The sequence below is a fragment of the Neopsephotus bourkii genome, unplaced genomic scaffold, assembly GCF_033783945.1.
Source record: "Neopsephotus bourkii isolate Nb327-2 ecotype Australia unplaced genomic scaffold, CSIRO-AGI_Nbou_v1 NB_1082, whole genome shotgun sequence".
Lineage (NCBI taxonomy): Eukaryota > Metazoa > Chordata > Aves > Psittaciformes > Psittacidae > Neopsephotus > Neopsephotus bourkii.
In genome coordinates, this window is record NW_026901570.1 from 379,078 (window position 1) to 397,067 (window position 17,990).

The 17,990-nt window shown below is 40.9% G+C and overlaps 1 protein-coding gene across 1 annotated transcript in view; it reads left to right on the plus strand.

Moving 5' to 3' along the window:
* The window catches only part of MAF (MAF bZIP transcription factor), a 60,490-nt gene that overhangs the window by 7,229 nt on the left and 35,271 nt on the right, over positions 1–17,990 (plus strand). Inside the window, exon 2 of the mRNA XM_061362154.1 lies at positions 5,033–5,104. Within this exon, the coding sequence (XP_061218138.1) occupies positions 5,033–5,066 (34 nt within the window). The 3' untranslated portion in view covers positions 5,067–5,104. The remainder of the gene's footprint in view (positions 1–5,032; positions 5,105–17,990) is intronic.

Below are 17,990 nucleotides of genomic sequence, written 5' to 3' on the forward strand. Positions count from 1 at the left end.
TGAACCACATCCTAAAGAAAACAGGGGAGAAGGGAAGCAAATATCCCTGTCACACCAGTGTGTATTTATTTCTTGGGCAGTTTCTCACCATCGCTGTGCAGGCGCTGTGCGGGAAGTGCCCATTTGCAAACGGAGCGCCGAGAGCTTCTATTTATTAGAAAGTCGTCTTCATCCTTTTAACACAGAACGGCCCGTGCTGAATCAAAATGCCACTTGAAAACTACCCCCACGCAAAACATGGCAGTAAATTTTCAGTTTAAAACATAAACTTTCCCAGCTCTTTTTTCTTTCCCCTTTCCCCCTTCTGAAAGCTTTTGCGCAGCTGTTTCCTCCCCCTCCCTCTGCATAGTGTGTAGGAAGTTCTCGATCTAGAATCATTCATAATTTTAATACCAATTTCTATTTGACATAATATACTAATATCAGATAGAGAGTGTAGCTGCTTCCTGGATTTAGGGAGGAAATGATGCATATATCAGAATTATCTGCTCAGATGCCAGAACTACATTGGTGTCATTTCAGCATATGCTGCATTGAAAGGAAATCCTCTATATTTATTACTGCGATCATCAGAGGAGCTAAATGGACCCACTGTTTCTGACACCTGTTCAGATGGCTGAATTTAAAATTTCACGCAGGGGAAAGAAAGAAAACAATCCTGCATACTTCAGTGTTAGGAATTAAGATTTTTCAATAAACTTTATTCCCTTCCTCTTTCCAAATCACCGTGTTGTAAGCGGCTGCCACAGGGCTTGGGCATTCCAGGGGTAGCTATGGAGAATGGGATAGGTTTTGTTTGCTCAGCCAGGACAGAACCCAGTCCTGCTTGTACACACACACACACACTCGAGCTGTCTGTAGTCAAATGCTTCACATATCTGTTTGAAGTGCAGGTCTCGGTATGAAAAACTTGAGGTAGCACACTTCAGGACGTGGCAGAGGTGAGTGGCTGTGGAGAGAATTCATCTTTTCTGGGGGAGAGCCGAGCGCTCAACCACTTCACACTTCTTATGGCTCCTCTAATGATTTTTTTTTGGGTGCAGCAGATACAAATCAATAGATTAAAATACTGTATACTCTTGCTGCATCTAATTCTTGACTGCCTGAAATTGTGGGGGAGGACCGTGAATAACATTTGTCACTTTTTGAGGGCTGAGTGCATTCAGATTTGTGAGCTCAAAGCCAACACGATGCAAAAATAGTCCAGGATGTGACTTAACTTTTCAAGTGAGAAGCAAAAGGCCAGGGATCGGCAAGGCTGTAGCCAGGTATAATGGCAGATAGGCAGCTCCAGCCCCGGCTATCTACCACCATATCAGGTTGACCTGGCACAGTGTGATAACGTCTCAGTGCCCTTGATGCAAGCTGCCTGTATCGAACTGCTCTCTGAAATGATATTTTTTTTTGCTGTTGCTGTACCCACTGTTCTTCCCACCGAAGTCTAGCTTTTACACCCATGCCACTTCTGCAGCAGGAAAGCATTCAGGCTTCTAGTTGTGGTGCAGTGGGTTTCAGGGATGGAGATTGCCCTGCCTCTTCCCTTGCTTGGTTTGAAGCCCTATGGACTTTGTGTCATGCTTTCCCTTATTTTACTTTATTTTTATATATTTTTTTAATTCATCTCTGTAAGATACCTTGCATGGAGGGAAGTCAAAACCAGAGCAGAAGTTTGCTAGAAGTGGTGCTTCTGCGCCACGCATTGAAAAAACTACCCAGCGACCAACAAAATCAAGCAGTGTCTTCAAGTTTCCAGCGGGGGTAGGGAATGGAGTGTCCCTGGTAGCTGCTCTCAATTGTTAATTCATAAAGAAGCACAGTCCTGAAAAACGTTCTCAGCAGCTTGTCCCCCGTTAAGCAGAAATGTCAATGGCTGCGCACGGAGGCGTTAAAGCTCAGCACCCTGTGTCAGCGGGAGCTCAGGCATCTCCTTGCCCTTCGTCCCTTGGTTTTCAGTGCGAAAACCGTGTGTTCCCAAAGGCTGCGGGGGATCGGGGTGCGCGGGGACACACATTGGCCTCCCCTCCTTTTGCCTCGGCCGGGAACCAAACGCACATTTTGGGAGGGTTCGGGCACGGATTTTAAATCCCTACTTCCAGCAGCTTGGCGATAGAGCGGGCCGGGCAGGGGTCTCGAACGGTGCAACCCCCCCGATCTTCCCCCGACGAGCAGCGCTTCACGGGCAGCAGGGACAGCACCGGCGCCCGCAGCGGGGCGGGGACGGGCAGGCACGGACCTTCCGCGACCCCAGCACAGCCCTGCAGGCAAAGGGGCTCACACACACAAACATACGCGGTGAGACTGCCCCCGGCGTCCCACCGCGGCCAGGTACGGGAGGGAAGGACCGGGACAGGGACCCGGACCAGGACCCTGACACGGATCCGGTCCCGGGCCAGGTCTGGGAAGGGGAAGGACGAGGGCAGCATCCTTTGTTTGTTTGTTTGTTTGTTTGCTTGTTTGTTCGTTTATAAATTCAATACGTGGAACAAAAGGGGATTCTATGCGTAAGTAAAGGATCCTTCCCTGCATCCAAAGCTTAGCTCCGATATGTCACCCAGGCGGCTTCAGCTGGCTGACCGTCCTCTAGGTATGTTCCTAGAGCACTTCCCTTTGGTTTTGTTTACACTCTCCTTTCTCTTTTGCTCTTTTTTTTCCTCTTTTACTTCTCTCGTTCTTTTGTTGTTGTTCTTGTTTTTCCTTTTCTTTCACTTTTTCATTTCACCTATGCTCACATGGCGATCAGTCTAAACCCCACCCCATTCAAAGGGAGCTATTTAAATGACATTTTGCATCAGGCCCGGCATCTCTGCAGGGAGCAAGATGAGGGGTGGGCAGGATTTACAATTCATGGCTTTTAAGGAATCTGAACTATGGAGAGCAGCGCTTTCTGAGGCTGTTTCCTGAGTCTGTGTGGATGTATCTCAGAATATGTATGTGATTACGCTTAAAGCCATTTTCTATAAGAAACCAGCCAGATTCACTTCCCTGCAGCCTCAACTTCTCCACTTCTCCAATTTTGAAATAAAAGTGCTTTCCAAGGCCTTGACAATAAGCTGTCAGGATGCTAAAGGGGATGGGGACAGAATCAGTTATACTTGTGGTAGCAGCTTCTAAAGCCATGGCTCTCTCCACTGCAAACAGCCCTTGCTCCCTCAAGCACTTGCAGCTTAGAGCACAAAAGTGAACCAAACAAGACCTGTTGTTTTTTTTTTTTTTTTTTTTCTCCTCTCCCCTCTGCCCAACTTAACTGCCTTCAAATTCCCTGATGAAAGCATTTTAGTATGTAGGAAGAGCTGCTGGAGCCTGCAATGCAATTCAGTGTTTTGTGGTGTGGGATGAACAGATTTTCCTTTCCGTAGGATTTCCTCCTGCAAAGTCATTGTAGAGGAGGGAATACGGTAAGATTAAATCTGGTTAAAATACTATATTCATGTCACACCAGATACAGTCTCCAGACTGTGCACAGTCTTTCAGCTTCCTTTATTGTGAAATCCTTTTAAAATAGCACAGTATAGAGTAGAAAACTTACTCAAGTAAAACTCTTCTTGCACCAACTCTGTCAGATAAAATGAAGGAAAGTGATCAGCCTTCTTAAATTAATAAATCTGTTTAGTGTTAAATTAATAAATCTGGCTGCCTTTGTGCTGTCTTACTTTCTTTGACTCCTTCGTTGTTAATGAACTGATAGTTAAATAAAGCTACTAAATGAATCAATGTGCCTCTCTTGTGAAAGTGGATTAAGGTCCTGCTTAAGGTCTCCTATGATGTATCTGAATGGTTGTGGTTTTAGAGCAGGGGTGGCCACAATGAAGGCTGAGACTGCTAAAAGCAGGCTGACCACATCTCTTTCCGGATGCTCTTCAGGTGTGAGTCTTGAGTACCTATTCCTCTCAGCCCCATGCATTAATAACAGGATGGATTCACTGATTGGCATCAAAGCAGAGGTCATCTTGAGGAAAATGACACTAAAGGTCTACGGGAGTCATTTGCTTTAAGAGATCCTGGGCTGTGGGCCAAGTATTGCATTTAAGGAAGCACCATACTCCTTTTTTTATAAAAAAAAAAAAAAAAAAGGAAAAACAAAACAAACAAAAAAAAATGAACTGTTGCTTTCAGGGGCATGATGCAGGGACCATTTCAATGCGCCTGTCCCACCTTTGGGAGAGATGAGGGAAAGGGGTCATTCAACTGGTACCAAATGTGCAGCGGACTTCTGTTTTCAAAGCCGATCTGGAAACAGAATGCTGGGAAAGTGCCTATAGCTTGTCTTCTTTTTGTTTCTCCAAACTGATCAGACTTGTGGTTTGTCCTTGCTCTGATTATGCTATATGGTTACAATGGATGGAGCTGAAGCATTCCTGCAGAAAATATGTGTATGTGCTTGTGTATGCACACTCAGAGAGAGAAAGCTAACTAAAGGGGACACAGCAAAATACCCATATTTAGGAAATGTGGATTGACTCATTGACTTATCTCACTTATTGTACAAGGATCCGCTCTATGTTGATTCTTTTGGTTTAAATTAGATTTTAAATATGTGTTGACAGGATGAATTTGTACAGTGTGAGTAACTGCAGGGAGAAATGACAGTTCTGCTTTTGTTATTAAACTACTGTCTGGAAAATAATAGAGTGTGTACAAAAATTGATTATTATTTTGCCAATTACATTAGTGCAGCTAATAAAAATCATTAAGAGAGAAATGCAGGAAGCTGTGTGCTTTGAAGTCCTAGAAGCTGATATTCACTGGTGAGGCAAAAATATGTGTTTTTAAGGTAATTTGTCAGTAGGAATCTCCTGCTATTAATGTGAAGTAAAGAGTAAATGTGTGAGCTAGAAATGTTTCCCTTCAAACTGTGTTAATTTTCCCTTCACTCACTCACAGTCAGTGAACAGTGTAAGAGAATTTCTAAATTTGATTTTGGATTTGAACATTAAAAGTCCTATTCTGTACCATAGTGGCACGATAGACATGTTTTACAATGTTAAAAATTCCTTCTAATAATGTTTTATTTTTAATCTATTTACTAAATTAGGTACCCGAGAGAATCGTCTACAACGGTGATGTGAAAATCCTGTTACCTGAGGTCAAAACAAAAAAATAAAAGGTATGTTTCCATTTTCATTAGCAGTTTGACATATTTCAGCAGGGGTGGTAATTTAACTGCTTTGCTTTCTGCTGCTAAGACAGTGCTTTTTGCTCCAGCCCCGGGGAGCTGGTGACAGTCGGTGGTGCAGTTTCCTGGGCTTTCAGATGAGGCTGACTTTCAGGTGCCTACAAGAACCATTTGTAATGATGGGGCTTTGTACTTTTGTCAGCCAGGCAGCTCTCCCGTGTCCCACAACTCATATATAATCCTTTGCAAATGTTTTCTTTCTTTTCCTTCAAATGCTAGCGTTCAGACATCAGCTACGGGGATTAAGGATGGGTCTTCTGAAGATCTCCCTCAGATCTTGATGAAAATCATGACTCTGTGTTAGGCACCTTCTGTACTTACAAATTACAGTCGAGTTTAATTCACAGCACTGCGTTCCTCTGGAAATTCATGTTCATTCAGTCTGTCAACATTGACTAAAATATACTCCACTAATGAAAATGTGGGAATTTAAACTTTCAGTCCCTTCCGCTGCTAGACTCAAAACAGGCACTTTATTTTTCCCATGGAATCTGATTTTTATTGACCTTGACTATAAAAAATACTAAGTGGCTTAAATGAGCACCAAGGTTGTAATGACAGATTCCTGTGTGAATATTTTTTTTTGAAACCTCCTGTTTTTGTTAAGGACACAGGCTACCCTACAGCGTACCACACTTTGATCAACACTTACATGCTATTAGAAAGCAGCTAAATTTTATCAGCTATTAGAATTAGGCTTGTTTTATTCTTTATTATTTGTTATTTCATGTTATTTAAAATGTTAGGATGGGGAAGATGTAATTGGTATTCTACACTATGTTATATAGCACCAAGAGGTGTTCTTGGTGTTTAGGCTGCGGGAATAGGTTTCTCAAGAAGCACCAAAAAAGGTTTATTTTGATCCTGATGCTCCTCTCACTCTCCTGAGGAACACCCAGATAGGGTTTTGCCTGCAAAGCAGTTTTGTTCCTGTGTTACACCACTGTAAATGAGAGGGAAACGAAACCACTTTTTTTTTTTTTTTGTGAGACCTTATAGTGCAATATGCTTTTTGCAAGAGCAGAGCCAAGTCATGATTCAGCTGAAATAAACACATCAAGTATGTATCTTCATCGCAAAGGTGAAGCACATGTTCCATCACCTTTTTCCTAGTGTAACAGTTCTAATGTCAATAACCCCATAGGAAAACTTGTGGTTCCTGTAACTTATACATGTAACTATTAGATTTGTATAACTAAGTGATATACATTCTTCTTATCCATATAACAATTGTTATACATATATGTTATCCATATATATATATATATATATATATACACACACACACACACACATATAAAAGCAAAAGCTTTTTCCATGATGGACACTTGTGATCTCAAGACTTGCTTAGCCTGCTGCTTCACGGGACAATTCCTTGTGCCTTCCCTACAATATTTTGTGGTTGCACGTTCACATATTATAGAAAAAAAAAGAAAAATCTGTTACTTTTAAGCAAATAGCTCTCGGGTCTCAGAAGAGTTAACGAACTTTTATGGCAAGTTCAGACAATTCTGACCCCTATGGTAATATTTCATCTAAGGTTACTGTTGGGAGAGAAATCAAATTTCAGCTGTGAACATGATTGACAGGTGAAAGCAAGAGAGAGAAAGACGTCTGGTCAGATGGGGAATTTGGGAATGAGAAGGACAATTCAGGGAAGTGTCTCTGTGATATTAGGAATAATAAGCTTAGATATGAAAACTCCAATTCTCCACGCTGTCGGGAGGCATGATTACTTGATATTCACGGAGGTGGTTCGGTTTGGGTAATTTAAGACTGTACATTTATAATAGTGGACAGTAGTCTCTATGGTTTAACTTACTAACTTGACTTCTTTGAAGGAATTATGTTATTTCTGGCATACTTTTAGCCTTTCAAGGCAATTCATTTTATGAGTGTGACTGGAATATTTGGTGGTCGCTGGTTAAGAGGTTCTCACCATAAGGTCTCTCATGGGTCAGACAGCAGCAGGGTTTTTGGGGCTCACTTGGTGGTGTTGCTCCATGTCCCCATGCCTGGGGGTATGCTGGGAGATTTCAAAGCAAGCACTGCAGGGCAAAATTTGTGTTTATGATATATGGTGTTAAGCAGATTGCAAACCTAGTTGCTATCCCATAAAATCCCACCAAGGGTACGTTGTGGTATTTTACAAGGCAACTGTTATTTTCCACTCTTCTTAATTTTTTGCCTGTTCCATCTCCTAGCAGCTTTGGGGAACGTCCCTTACAATACATATATAACCCCGACACGTTTTATCCTACTTCAGTGTATTTTGATTGCAGGAGAGCTTTTCTGTCCTTCAACATCGTGGAACGAGCAGGAACAAAATATATCTCTAATTATGTCCTGATCAGTGTGATGATGCTGGAAAGTAGAATTTGCTTCTAATATAAATAAAATTGTAGCCAGAATTTCTCTTGAAAATGAAGTTTGAGAAAAAAAAAAAAATCTGTTTTTTTGTATCCATGTGGGTAACACTTAATGTTTCAGTTTTCAAAGAGGCTCTGAAGGACTTCTGTATTGCTCCAAGGGCAGGATGTGGCTGTGAGGGACCATGGGATCTAAACTTCATCCTACCTGCATCTCAGGTGAGAGGAAAGGTCCTGGGTGGGCTCCTGGCCCCACTGCAGGCTTTGGTAAGATCCCTATTGAATTACTACACTTCCACCACAGTGGGATAGTCTACAGGGCAGGTTGTACAAATAAAAAGCAAGATCTGAACTCATATCACAGTAGCTGTGCTGTGAATTCCCTGGATGGATGTGCTTATTCGGGAGTAAGGATGTATTTTCCCCCCCTTCAATATAGCCTAAGCTGCTTTCAAAATAAAATAAATTAACCAGGAAAATCTACTTTTACTCTAGAGGAGGAGTGTCCACACAGGGAATGAATAGCACTGCAGTATAGTTTACTACCTAATTTCCCCATATGGATGAGCCCTAAAACTAAGGAGAGAATAAGGGGCAGTAAAGAACAGAAATATATTTTCTGTTCCTTTTCCAGTTTACCTCTAAGACCTTTCACACAGGGGAAATCATAGAACTCTTAAAGTATACATTTACTTACTTTTCATTGCTATTTCTGCATTCACACATGCATTTTTAAGAGAGATTTGTGTTTTGTGCAAGACCTTTTGCATCCTTACACTGTTCATGTGTATTTTTGATGTGCAGTCCAGTCAGACTGTTGTTCATGACATCATTTTTCTTTTCGTGGCCACAGCCTGTGATGTTAAACCGTCTAACTTCACTGCAAACTAGACCTTATCGCCTTAGTTTTATTCCTAGACCATATATCTGATAAAATTGAAAAATAGATCTAAGAACTGTAAAAGTCGTAAAATTTCTTTGCATATGAGTGACTTATTTTTAGCTTTCCATTGTTGAATTATCACTCTCTGTAAAAATGTCTTTATTTGCCGAAGCTGATGCAAAGATAACTCCCATGAAATATTATTGGCAAATTTCCCTCTTCAACGGGAGTCAGTGGGAGCCTTGTATATGTTTTTCAAGCAGATGTGCTATTTTAAGTCTAAACAAGTATCTTTTATTTTAAATGGGATGCAGAATGTTATTCTTGGTTAAAAAATTGGTAGTAACCTCTCCCCCTCCCTTTCCTCGCCCCAGACATATTTTATACAATTTACAGGTCATTTTAGTTAGGTAAAGAAAAATGTTCTCTAGTACTCAAAAAAAGCATCACTTCACTATGTCTCAAACTCCTCTCTAACTCATTCGTATGAATTTGAAGTATGAAAATATCTTGAGTCCTTATGAGCAAAGAGAAAGTATATGCCTTATGTGACAGGTTTTACTCCCCTCAAATTCCTAGCATAGTCTATTTAAAATTTTCCACTACATTTAGAATAAGCTCTAAAATATTTTCCAATGATGTGGCTTTTGCTGTTGTTTAGTTCTAATAGAGGATTTTAAATTAAATGCTAAAGAAAAAAAAGAAATATTTTTACCGTCTCTTCTGGGTTTTCTAATTTGTGCCACTTACCAAATGATTCACACTGTACCAAAATACAGGAGATTGATGAGACAGGAGAAGTACTGATTTAACATCCCACATATAAAATTACTTCTCAGGCTTCCACATATAGTTCCGATGTTTAGAGAGTGAAGAAACAGGGAGTTGGGAGTTGCAGTCTGACTCACTTGTGAGACTTTGACCCAGTTATTTGATTCTAGATTCAGCAAAATACTGAAGCACTTTAAACTTGTTATCTGAGGTTTCTTCTAAAGGTCTGTTACTGTTGATCTCTTTATATCTCAGTTTACACAGTTATAAACCTAGATAATTAATTCTTACCTTCTAGGCTTTTGTGGGAGTTAAAAAATAGCTGTAATGTTCCTTGAAGCCCTTTAATGAAAGCTGGTGTGTTGAAGTACTTGTCATTTACTTCATTTTATACCCTAGGTACAAAAATCATTGGTGTTACCCAATGTTACAAGTCCCAAGCACCATTTATGCCAGGATAAGCATTTAGCCCCCCAAGCATACCAGGCACCCAGACTGGGTGCTTTGGGAACTGGTAATTTTCTGAATTACACATAATTTAGCTTTACCTTGGTTTTGAATGAGTCAAATGTAAGCAAAACCATGGCTCAGTTATGTGCCCCCTCTCTCTCTTAAACACAACACATCTTTAATACCTCTATGTACACACGCATATGTGGAATAACACTTGTGCACCTGCAAGACATGCAGAGGTCACACTGTCCTTGTAATTCCTCCCTTTTCTGCCATAACCTTTATTTCCCAAGGTTCGAGCCATTATCATTCAGCAGTTGTGCAGCGTTTCTTCTCTTCCACCCCCAAATTATTACTGTTTCCCTCCTACCTTCTACCCCTCCCAAGCCATAATGGAGTCCTCAGCTGTACATTTGCTAACCATAAAGATTTTTGCTTCAAATATGTTGAAAATGCTCTCTGTGTGGGATAAAAAAAGAGCCTATGAACAACACGCTGTGCCATGCTTCAGCATTGCACTTCTACAGGAAAGATAATAAAGATATTAGCACTCATATAATTTCAGATAGGAAATGAAACCAGACATGAAAGAAACACTAGCTCCAGCTGTTGAGTGGGAATCAAACTAGCTATGGGAATTACAGGTACTGTCACCGGAGACAGCCTGACTTCTGAGAAATGACCTCAGGTGTAGGAGCTTGCTGTGGCCCCTTGCAGATATTAACACCTAATTAACAATCTGTGAGAGCATCCTACATCTTAATCACCAGTGAGGTGAGAATGACAATCACAAGGAGGAGAAGAAGGAAAATGGTAATTTTTCCTCTGCACACATCATCTAATAACCATGGTTATTCAGATGCAGCTAAATGCGATTTCCTTTTAGTCATTTCTGTCTATTGGAAGGCACAGTAAGTTCATTTGCTAGCAGGTAGGCAGCGGAGGTGAGAATTGAATTGATCTGAGATACTCTGAAAAATTGACCCTGAGGTCATTCCTAGTTTAAATTGGGAAGTAAGGCTGAGTTTATGTCTTCTTTTTCTTCCCTCTCTGTACTCCCCCTCTTTTTTTGTTTCCAGGCATGTTAGTCTGTACTGTGTAATTATTTAACCATACTCCAATGGTGGGGAAACTTGTTCCCTCAAAGTTAATCAAAATAAAGGGAGCTTTTGTTAGCGGTGATAGGTAATTAAATAGCTGGCTTCATGTTGTGCAGAGGCATTGTGCAGGGTTATTGACATCCCAGAGCTGGGCTCCCCAGCTCTTCTGCACGCAGCCCAAAGTCACCAAGATTAAGGTGCAGGCTAAGTTAGGGAAAGAAAGTGTGAAGGTACGCGAATGATTAATGAGGCCAGGCTGTAAAGGAGAAGGGTGCTCTGTAGCATAAGCAGAGTCTCCCAGAGGACAGCCTGTTTCCCTCGGGAGGGGTATGACTTTTAAAAGGATAAAATTACACGTGGTATTTTTCCTTTATGGTTGTTATTTTCTGGTCGTGGTTTTAGCCTGGAACAGCTTTAAGTGTACATAGGAACAATCTGCTTACCCAATTCATAGACACATAGGGCCAAAATCTGCTCCCAGTTTCCTGGTGTGAATGCCCAAGAGTGTGAGGGAGCTGATGGGGAGGCTCTGAGCTTAGACCCTCACCAGAGGGCTCATCTTAGTAAAAAGCGAGGAAGAAAGTAAAGCAAGGTCCAGGTTCACTCAGTCCCACCAAAGCCAAGGCAGAAGTAGCTTCTCTAGGCACCATGATGGTGCTCCAGCTTGCCTCTGCATCATTTGGGCAGGATCTGAGAGAGTTTTAATGTAATGCCTTTTAATGGATGCTTTTATGTGCACTTCCAAACAGCTTTATGACAGAGTTAAACTGGCAGGCAGGCAGGGAGCAAGGAATGCACACATACGCACATCTTGTAGACCTCATTCTGCATTGGCTCTACCCACAGCCGTGTTCAGTAACACTCTCTTTCCATATCACTTGGACCAAAGTTGCATTATAATAAAGAGAGAATGGCAAAGCAAAGAGCCTTGAGTTACCCGCTCAGCTTCCTTGAAAACTCCCATCGTTCTTTCCCAAGACAAGAGATAATCTCTAAGTTTCCTGTTATGCTCACTTCTTCAACTCCATTAGCTTTGTTTCCATATGTTGGCCTTGCACTAAAAAATAGAACTTGACATCTTGTGTCTTCTCAGCTAAAAAGGTATCAATTCCTGGACTTAATGTCAGCTGTACCCAGATCAAAGGCAAGAAACATAAAAGTTGACATATATTATTTATTTCATGGTTTACATCAATGAAGTTTCTCTCTTCCCTTTTTTGTTATTATTGCTGATGTTTTGCCCATAATGTTGCTCTTGCTTCTCAAAAGTGTTTGTCCCCTACAGACAAATATTCATATTAATGTAATCCATCAGCAGTTAACAAATGTGAGCTCACGCAGGCATTTCCCGCACACCCAAACATCCCATTGTTCTTGCACTCCTCTTTGGGTGTGAGAAGAATGCAGGATTGGGCCTGGGGAGGGTGAATTTCAGAGCTGGAGACTGTCTCTCCCAGACCCAGAAATGCACAGGATTGGTTGGAGCAGCAGCCCGTGGTGCTGGCACCAGGAGTGGGAGATGCTGCATTCTCTCCCTGAGTTGTGTGAGTTGCTGCAGAGGCGATGCGAATGCCAGGCTTTGAGGGGAGTGAAAGCACAAAAAAGACTGGATTTTTTAGTTGTTTGGGTTTCTTTTTTTACTTGCCTTTCTACGTTTTTCTTGCCTGCCTTTGGAGTTCTGAGTGAGGAATACAGGGTCTGGCTTACAATTGTGCCTGGAAAATTACCTGAGGTCAGTCAGAAATGCTGCTCCAACCTATGCATCCCTCTGATCACTCAGTTTAGTGTGAAACTTTCATTTTTTTCCCTCTTTGTCAACAACTATCACAGGTTTTACTTCCTGAGTTACAGAATCAGCTGAAATGCTGACTCTGATTTTGCCCCTTACCCTCCTACGAGCTTTCTTTTTTTTTTTTTTTTCTGCAATGAAAATAATAATGCTTGAGAAAGTTCCTTGGGATTTCTGGTTTGTTTTCTTTTGTTTAGTTTGGTTTTATTTTAAAGCTTGCTGACAATTGTCAAGTGTTCATTCTAGCAAAGAAGTCCTCAGAGGGTATAGCCGACAGGAGTCATCTGCAGTGCTCCTTAGAGCTCAGCTATTCAGCCAATGTGTGTCGCTTTACTATTTCTTTAAAATTTAATTGGTATCAGGCAATCAAGTGTCTCCAAATTTTTACCTCTTCAAGGCTGCAATAAAGCCACTTATAATTTATAATCAAAGTTTGGTATCGTTAAACTCAACTGTAAAACTAACTTCGGGGTTTCAGTCGTAAAATACATATACAATAAATATTGCAATGGGGCTTGAGTAGCACACCCAACAACAGCACAGTGAATACATCTACACGCACACACATATAAATATTTTTGACTGTGTGTGTGTATGTTTAGTTCCAGAGGTAAGAATGATCTAAATAATAGATAGACCACTGACATGTATTGTTTCTTGGTAGAATTGAAACTAAGATAGATTTATAGCCCAAGTAGTTAATTTAAATGCAAAATGAAGTGTTAATTTATTAAAGTCATTTATGCATCAACATTATTTTTATGTCTTTATTTATATTTTCCTGTAATACGGAGCAGTGTAGTGTTCATTCCAGGTTTTTCTGTCTGTTGACTGTAGTGCTCCTTTGCTTAGATTTTTTTCTAACAAGGCAGCTCATTTAGAAAGAAATGTTTATGTGAAGTGCTTGTCAGTTGGCATTTTTACTGGTGCGCTAACCCAAAGGTAAAATATAAAAGCACGTCTTTTCCTTGCTGGCTTGTTGCTACTAGAAGGGTTCCTCCCTTGTTAGCTTGATAAATAATTTTACTAGCGGGAATCTGCTGAATTTTTATGCTTGCTGTCTATTTTCTGCTTGCTGCAAATAAATTCCAGCACTCAGAGGGCACTAAAACTCCAAACACATGGTATTTTCCCATTTTGTTGCTGGTTGCCTAAAATATTTATTTCATCTTGTGTTTTTAATTAAATCTTATTTTTAAAAAAGAAAAAAAAAAAACAAACCCAAACCCTGAATTTTGAAATTATTTCCAAATTAAGGTCCAGATTGTACTTAATATAAAGTCTTTGAGTTTAGATACACATTATCACAGGTAAAATATATGTGTAGTGTTAAATAAGTCACCCCTCCAACTACCTAATATTTTTTAGACTAAATGCAGGGATTATTTATTGATTTATCATCCATTTAAGCATTTCCTGTGATTTTTTTATATACTTTTAGTTTTCCCAGTTCACAGTCACGAAAGGTAACTTAATTTGGGAAATAAATACTCTAGTTTGGTGAGAGAATGCACTGAAAATATTTAGATTATGGGTATATATTGCCACAGTTTATATGGCAAAAAAAAGTTGTCAAGAAATAAATCTGGGGAGGCTAAAGTGGAAAAGACATTAGTTCACTTTTTTTTCTTACGTTTATCAAAAAAAAAAACTTTTTTTTTTTTTTTTTTTTTTTACAGTTACTGAAGCTTTATGCATTTTAAAATAGAATTTAATTCAGGCAAGAAAGAAAATCCTACCTCAGTGTCCCACATTCCTGGGGGACTTTTTAGAGTGGGCTTTGCAGACTTGCATGGATTTAGGAGCTGGCTTTTGTAAGGATTTTTCCTCAGTAGTGCCAGTGTTTGGATCTGCCTGAGGTCAGTCCCTCTTGCAATGCTTGTGGGTGCTGGTGGCAGGGGAGCTGATTTCTTTTTGCTACCAACAGGATCCCTCCCTGCGGCTTCTACGGGGCAGTCACACATCTTCCCAACCAGCTGCAGGGGTGCAGCCAGCACTGCTTCCTTGCGCATCTGCACAGTTCAGGGGTGAGCAGTTAGAGGACCTGAATGTAGGCTAGTTACACTGCTGCTCCATCCTATGCCCACCCTATCCCCACTAAGAAAAGCCTCTCTGGGTGTAGGGGAGCTGAGCAGTGTGCCCCTTCAGACACTCCCTCAAAAAGCAAAAACCCACGTACCCTTGAAGATGCCAGGCAAAGCCACCCACAATTTTAGAATTATTTGTGTACTTTTAGCACAATTCACCTCAAAGCAATTCTCAAGCTTTGGCCCAATTTTTTTACATTCTTACACCAACCCCCCTTACGTATTTCCATAAGAAGCAGGTGACTGATGTGAGTGGTATAAGCCCATGCTGCAGCTCGGCTGCCCTACAGACACCAGCCTTTTCATTTCCGTGAGCACATCCCATATCGAGTGTGGTGGGAAGAACCGATGTGCCAGCACTGAACAGATAAGGGAAAAGCTGGGGCAGTGGGGGAAATTACCATTGGGGACCCAGCCATATAGCATCATAAATGAAACAGGGTTACAGGAAATCTCAGGAGGCGATGTAATCCATCCCTGTGCTGCGAGAAAGGGTCAGACAGACTTACACTATCCCTGACAGATATTTGCATAACCTGTTGTTAAAGCCCCCTACGGAGAGTGTGACACCTCCCTAGAGCCTCCCTGGCAGACCTTCTCCACTATTCCTTCTCAAAAGCATTTCTCCTTGTCTAACCCATGGCATAGATCCCTTATGTCCTGGTTACCGCAGACACCGAGGACATCCCGTTCCTTTCCTCTTTGCACTGACCCTTTGCATATTTAAAGGCTGCTGTTATGGCTTGATGCAGCCTTCTTTTCCTTAAAGACTCCACGTTTTTCAGTCTTTCTTCACAGGTTATGGTTATGATGTTATTATTTAATATCTCCTCTGAAGAGTCCACATACAGTAAACTTCCTGGAATTCAATTTACCTGTGTTGAAAAGGACTGTGAGGATGCTTCCTGGAGGCTTTCAGTGTCTGAAAGGGGAATAATTTAATTCTTACTCTGATAACTTTAATTCTGCAGGCTGGAGGGTAGGGAGCTTTTCTTTACCTGGGAGTGTTAACTGCAGCCTCCCCACAAATTACACTGGTAACAGGAATATTGTAGTGCAACATACAGTCAGAGTTTACTGACAGGCTTCAGGAAGCATGTTTAAACATTTTATAACGTTACATATACAAGTAAGAATGGGAGATAGGATGCAGCCTCTGTGGTTGCAGGCAACACTTTGGGGTGTACCTTCATGGTGTTACATGTAGATTTTGTCACATGAATTTCAATAGCAGCTGAGCAGCTACAGCCATCCACGCAGCACCTTCCCTCCACTGGTGGTGTTGCTTGTTTCCAGTGTTTCAAAAGCTTCCAGATTCAGCGTAGGTTTGGGTAGATCTAGCTTTTCCTTTGTGACAGAAGGAAGCTTTCTTCAAAATGCCAGAGATAAAGGTGGACCAAGGAGGTTTTTTCAGCCATCTGCACAGACCTGGGTTTTGCTGTTGGCTCCAAGTTGATTTTTCAAAAGTTGGAAAAGACACCAGAGCTCTTTCAGTGAAGATGCACTTTGTTCCTTGGCAAAAATGAGGGGAAACAGAGCCTGCTAATAAGTAAAGCAGACATTTTAGCCCAAGAATTTTCTAGCTCTAAGGGAAGATCTCTTTGAGGAATACTAGCGCAGCTCGGCTATGTGGGAAGTATAATGAGGGTGACCTTGCTGAGCCATCGGCTCAAGTCAGAGATGTATGAAAATATATGCTTCCATCTTTAAAGAATGGAGTTAGGGACCAGTTCTTACCACAGGGAAGAAGAGAGAGGAAAATGTATTGTCTTTCTTTCAGTAGTTCATTTTTCTTCACAAAGTGATTAATGCATTACTATAGTGAATTTATTGTATAGCCTGATTACCATTGCATAATAAATCTAAACAACTGTGACTGTCACGGTAATAAGGCTGGCATGATTTTGTCCCTCTTAAAAAAGGTTTATAAGTTAAGCTTAACTTTTAGCTTTCTGCGTTTCTGAGATAAAATTTATTTTGGCCATTACAGCTCTATCTGTTTGAAACTGCACCAAAAGGAAATAAGTTGTTCAAAAAGATGGTATATTGTTGAGAGAGAGTTTTACCTTCACTCAATTTGCAAAAGAAACTGAACATCAGCATTAAAATGGAAATGGAGTTCAGGAGAAAATAATAACTCAGTTGCTTAAAAAAAAAATTGTAACATTTAAAAGGGACTTTTCAAATATCAAGGATGGACAACCCAATTAAATTAACTGCATTATATTCACAGCCGTTAACACCTTGGGCTCAGCTTTTCTCAGGCTTCCAGAATTTGCTGAGGGCTTGTCTAAGCTTGGATGAGAGAATTCCAAGGAGCTGCAGGAAGAAGTGCTTGTGACTAATTAGGGTCATTTTCTCTGAATTGTGGGGAAACTGGTACTCCACCATTAGTACTTTGATTGTGTGGAGCCAGAGCCTGAGCAAGTGCTGGATTTGGGAAGGATCTTTTGGCCATGTGGGGACTACCCAGTGCCCAGGCTCCCCTTCTCTCTGACCTGTCACTTTAGACATAGAGATCAGTTATTGTTTTCCTTTCACTCCCTTTTCTCCATGAACACACATGGAAGGGCATTGCACCTCTTTGCTCATCGTTGATTTGTCTTCCTTCCAGTCTTCTGAGCAAGGTTTGGGACCAAGGCAGAGAGTGTTGTTAGAAAACTTGGCTGACTCTCAAGCTGAGTAATAGCTGTAAGTGGCAAATTGCTTGTAAAAAGACACAATTGAAATTTCTTGCGTAATTGTATGAATTTTTTAGTGTAAAGAAAGACCAGAAACAGATCATGTGTCACTCCAGGCTTCAACTAAAGCCTGCTGCAGCCAAACTCTGGGAATAACACATTTGGATTAGAAGCACCAGATAAATTTTGCCTTGGTAGTGAGGACATGTGAAGGTGATAAAGGTGACATTCTCTTCTCTAGCCTCTGAACACCCTGCAGTTTCTCTTTGTGAAGGAGATATCTCAATTTCCCATTTCTGAAGACCTCCTGCCTCACAGATTCCTTGTTTCTATGTATGTATTCTTGATGGTCACTGTGGGAAATAATCCTCAGTGGTGGTTGTGAGGTGATTGGAAGAGCTTTCTCCCTGCAGTACCCAGGTGAAAGCATGCCCTTTCAACAAATGAAACCGTTGCTTGATTTGGACTAACAATACTAGTGTTTGGGTCTGGGAAACTGAATTCAGCCTCTCAAAACCATCAAGGCTTGCAACAAGGATTAGCACTAACTGGTAGTTTGTTTTTAAACAGTTTAGTGTCTTTGTCTGATTTTAAGTCCCTGTCTCCTGGAAGAAAAAAAGAAAACAATCTATTATTAATTATTATTAATATTAGTATTAATTATTCTCATTATATTATTTCACT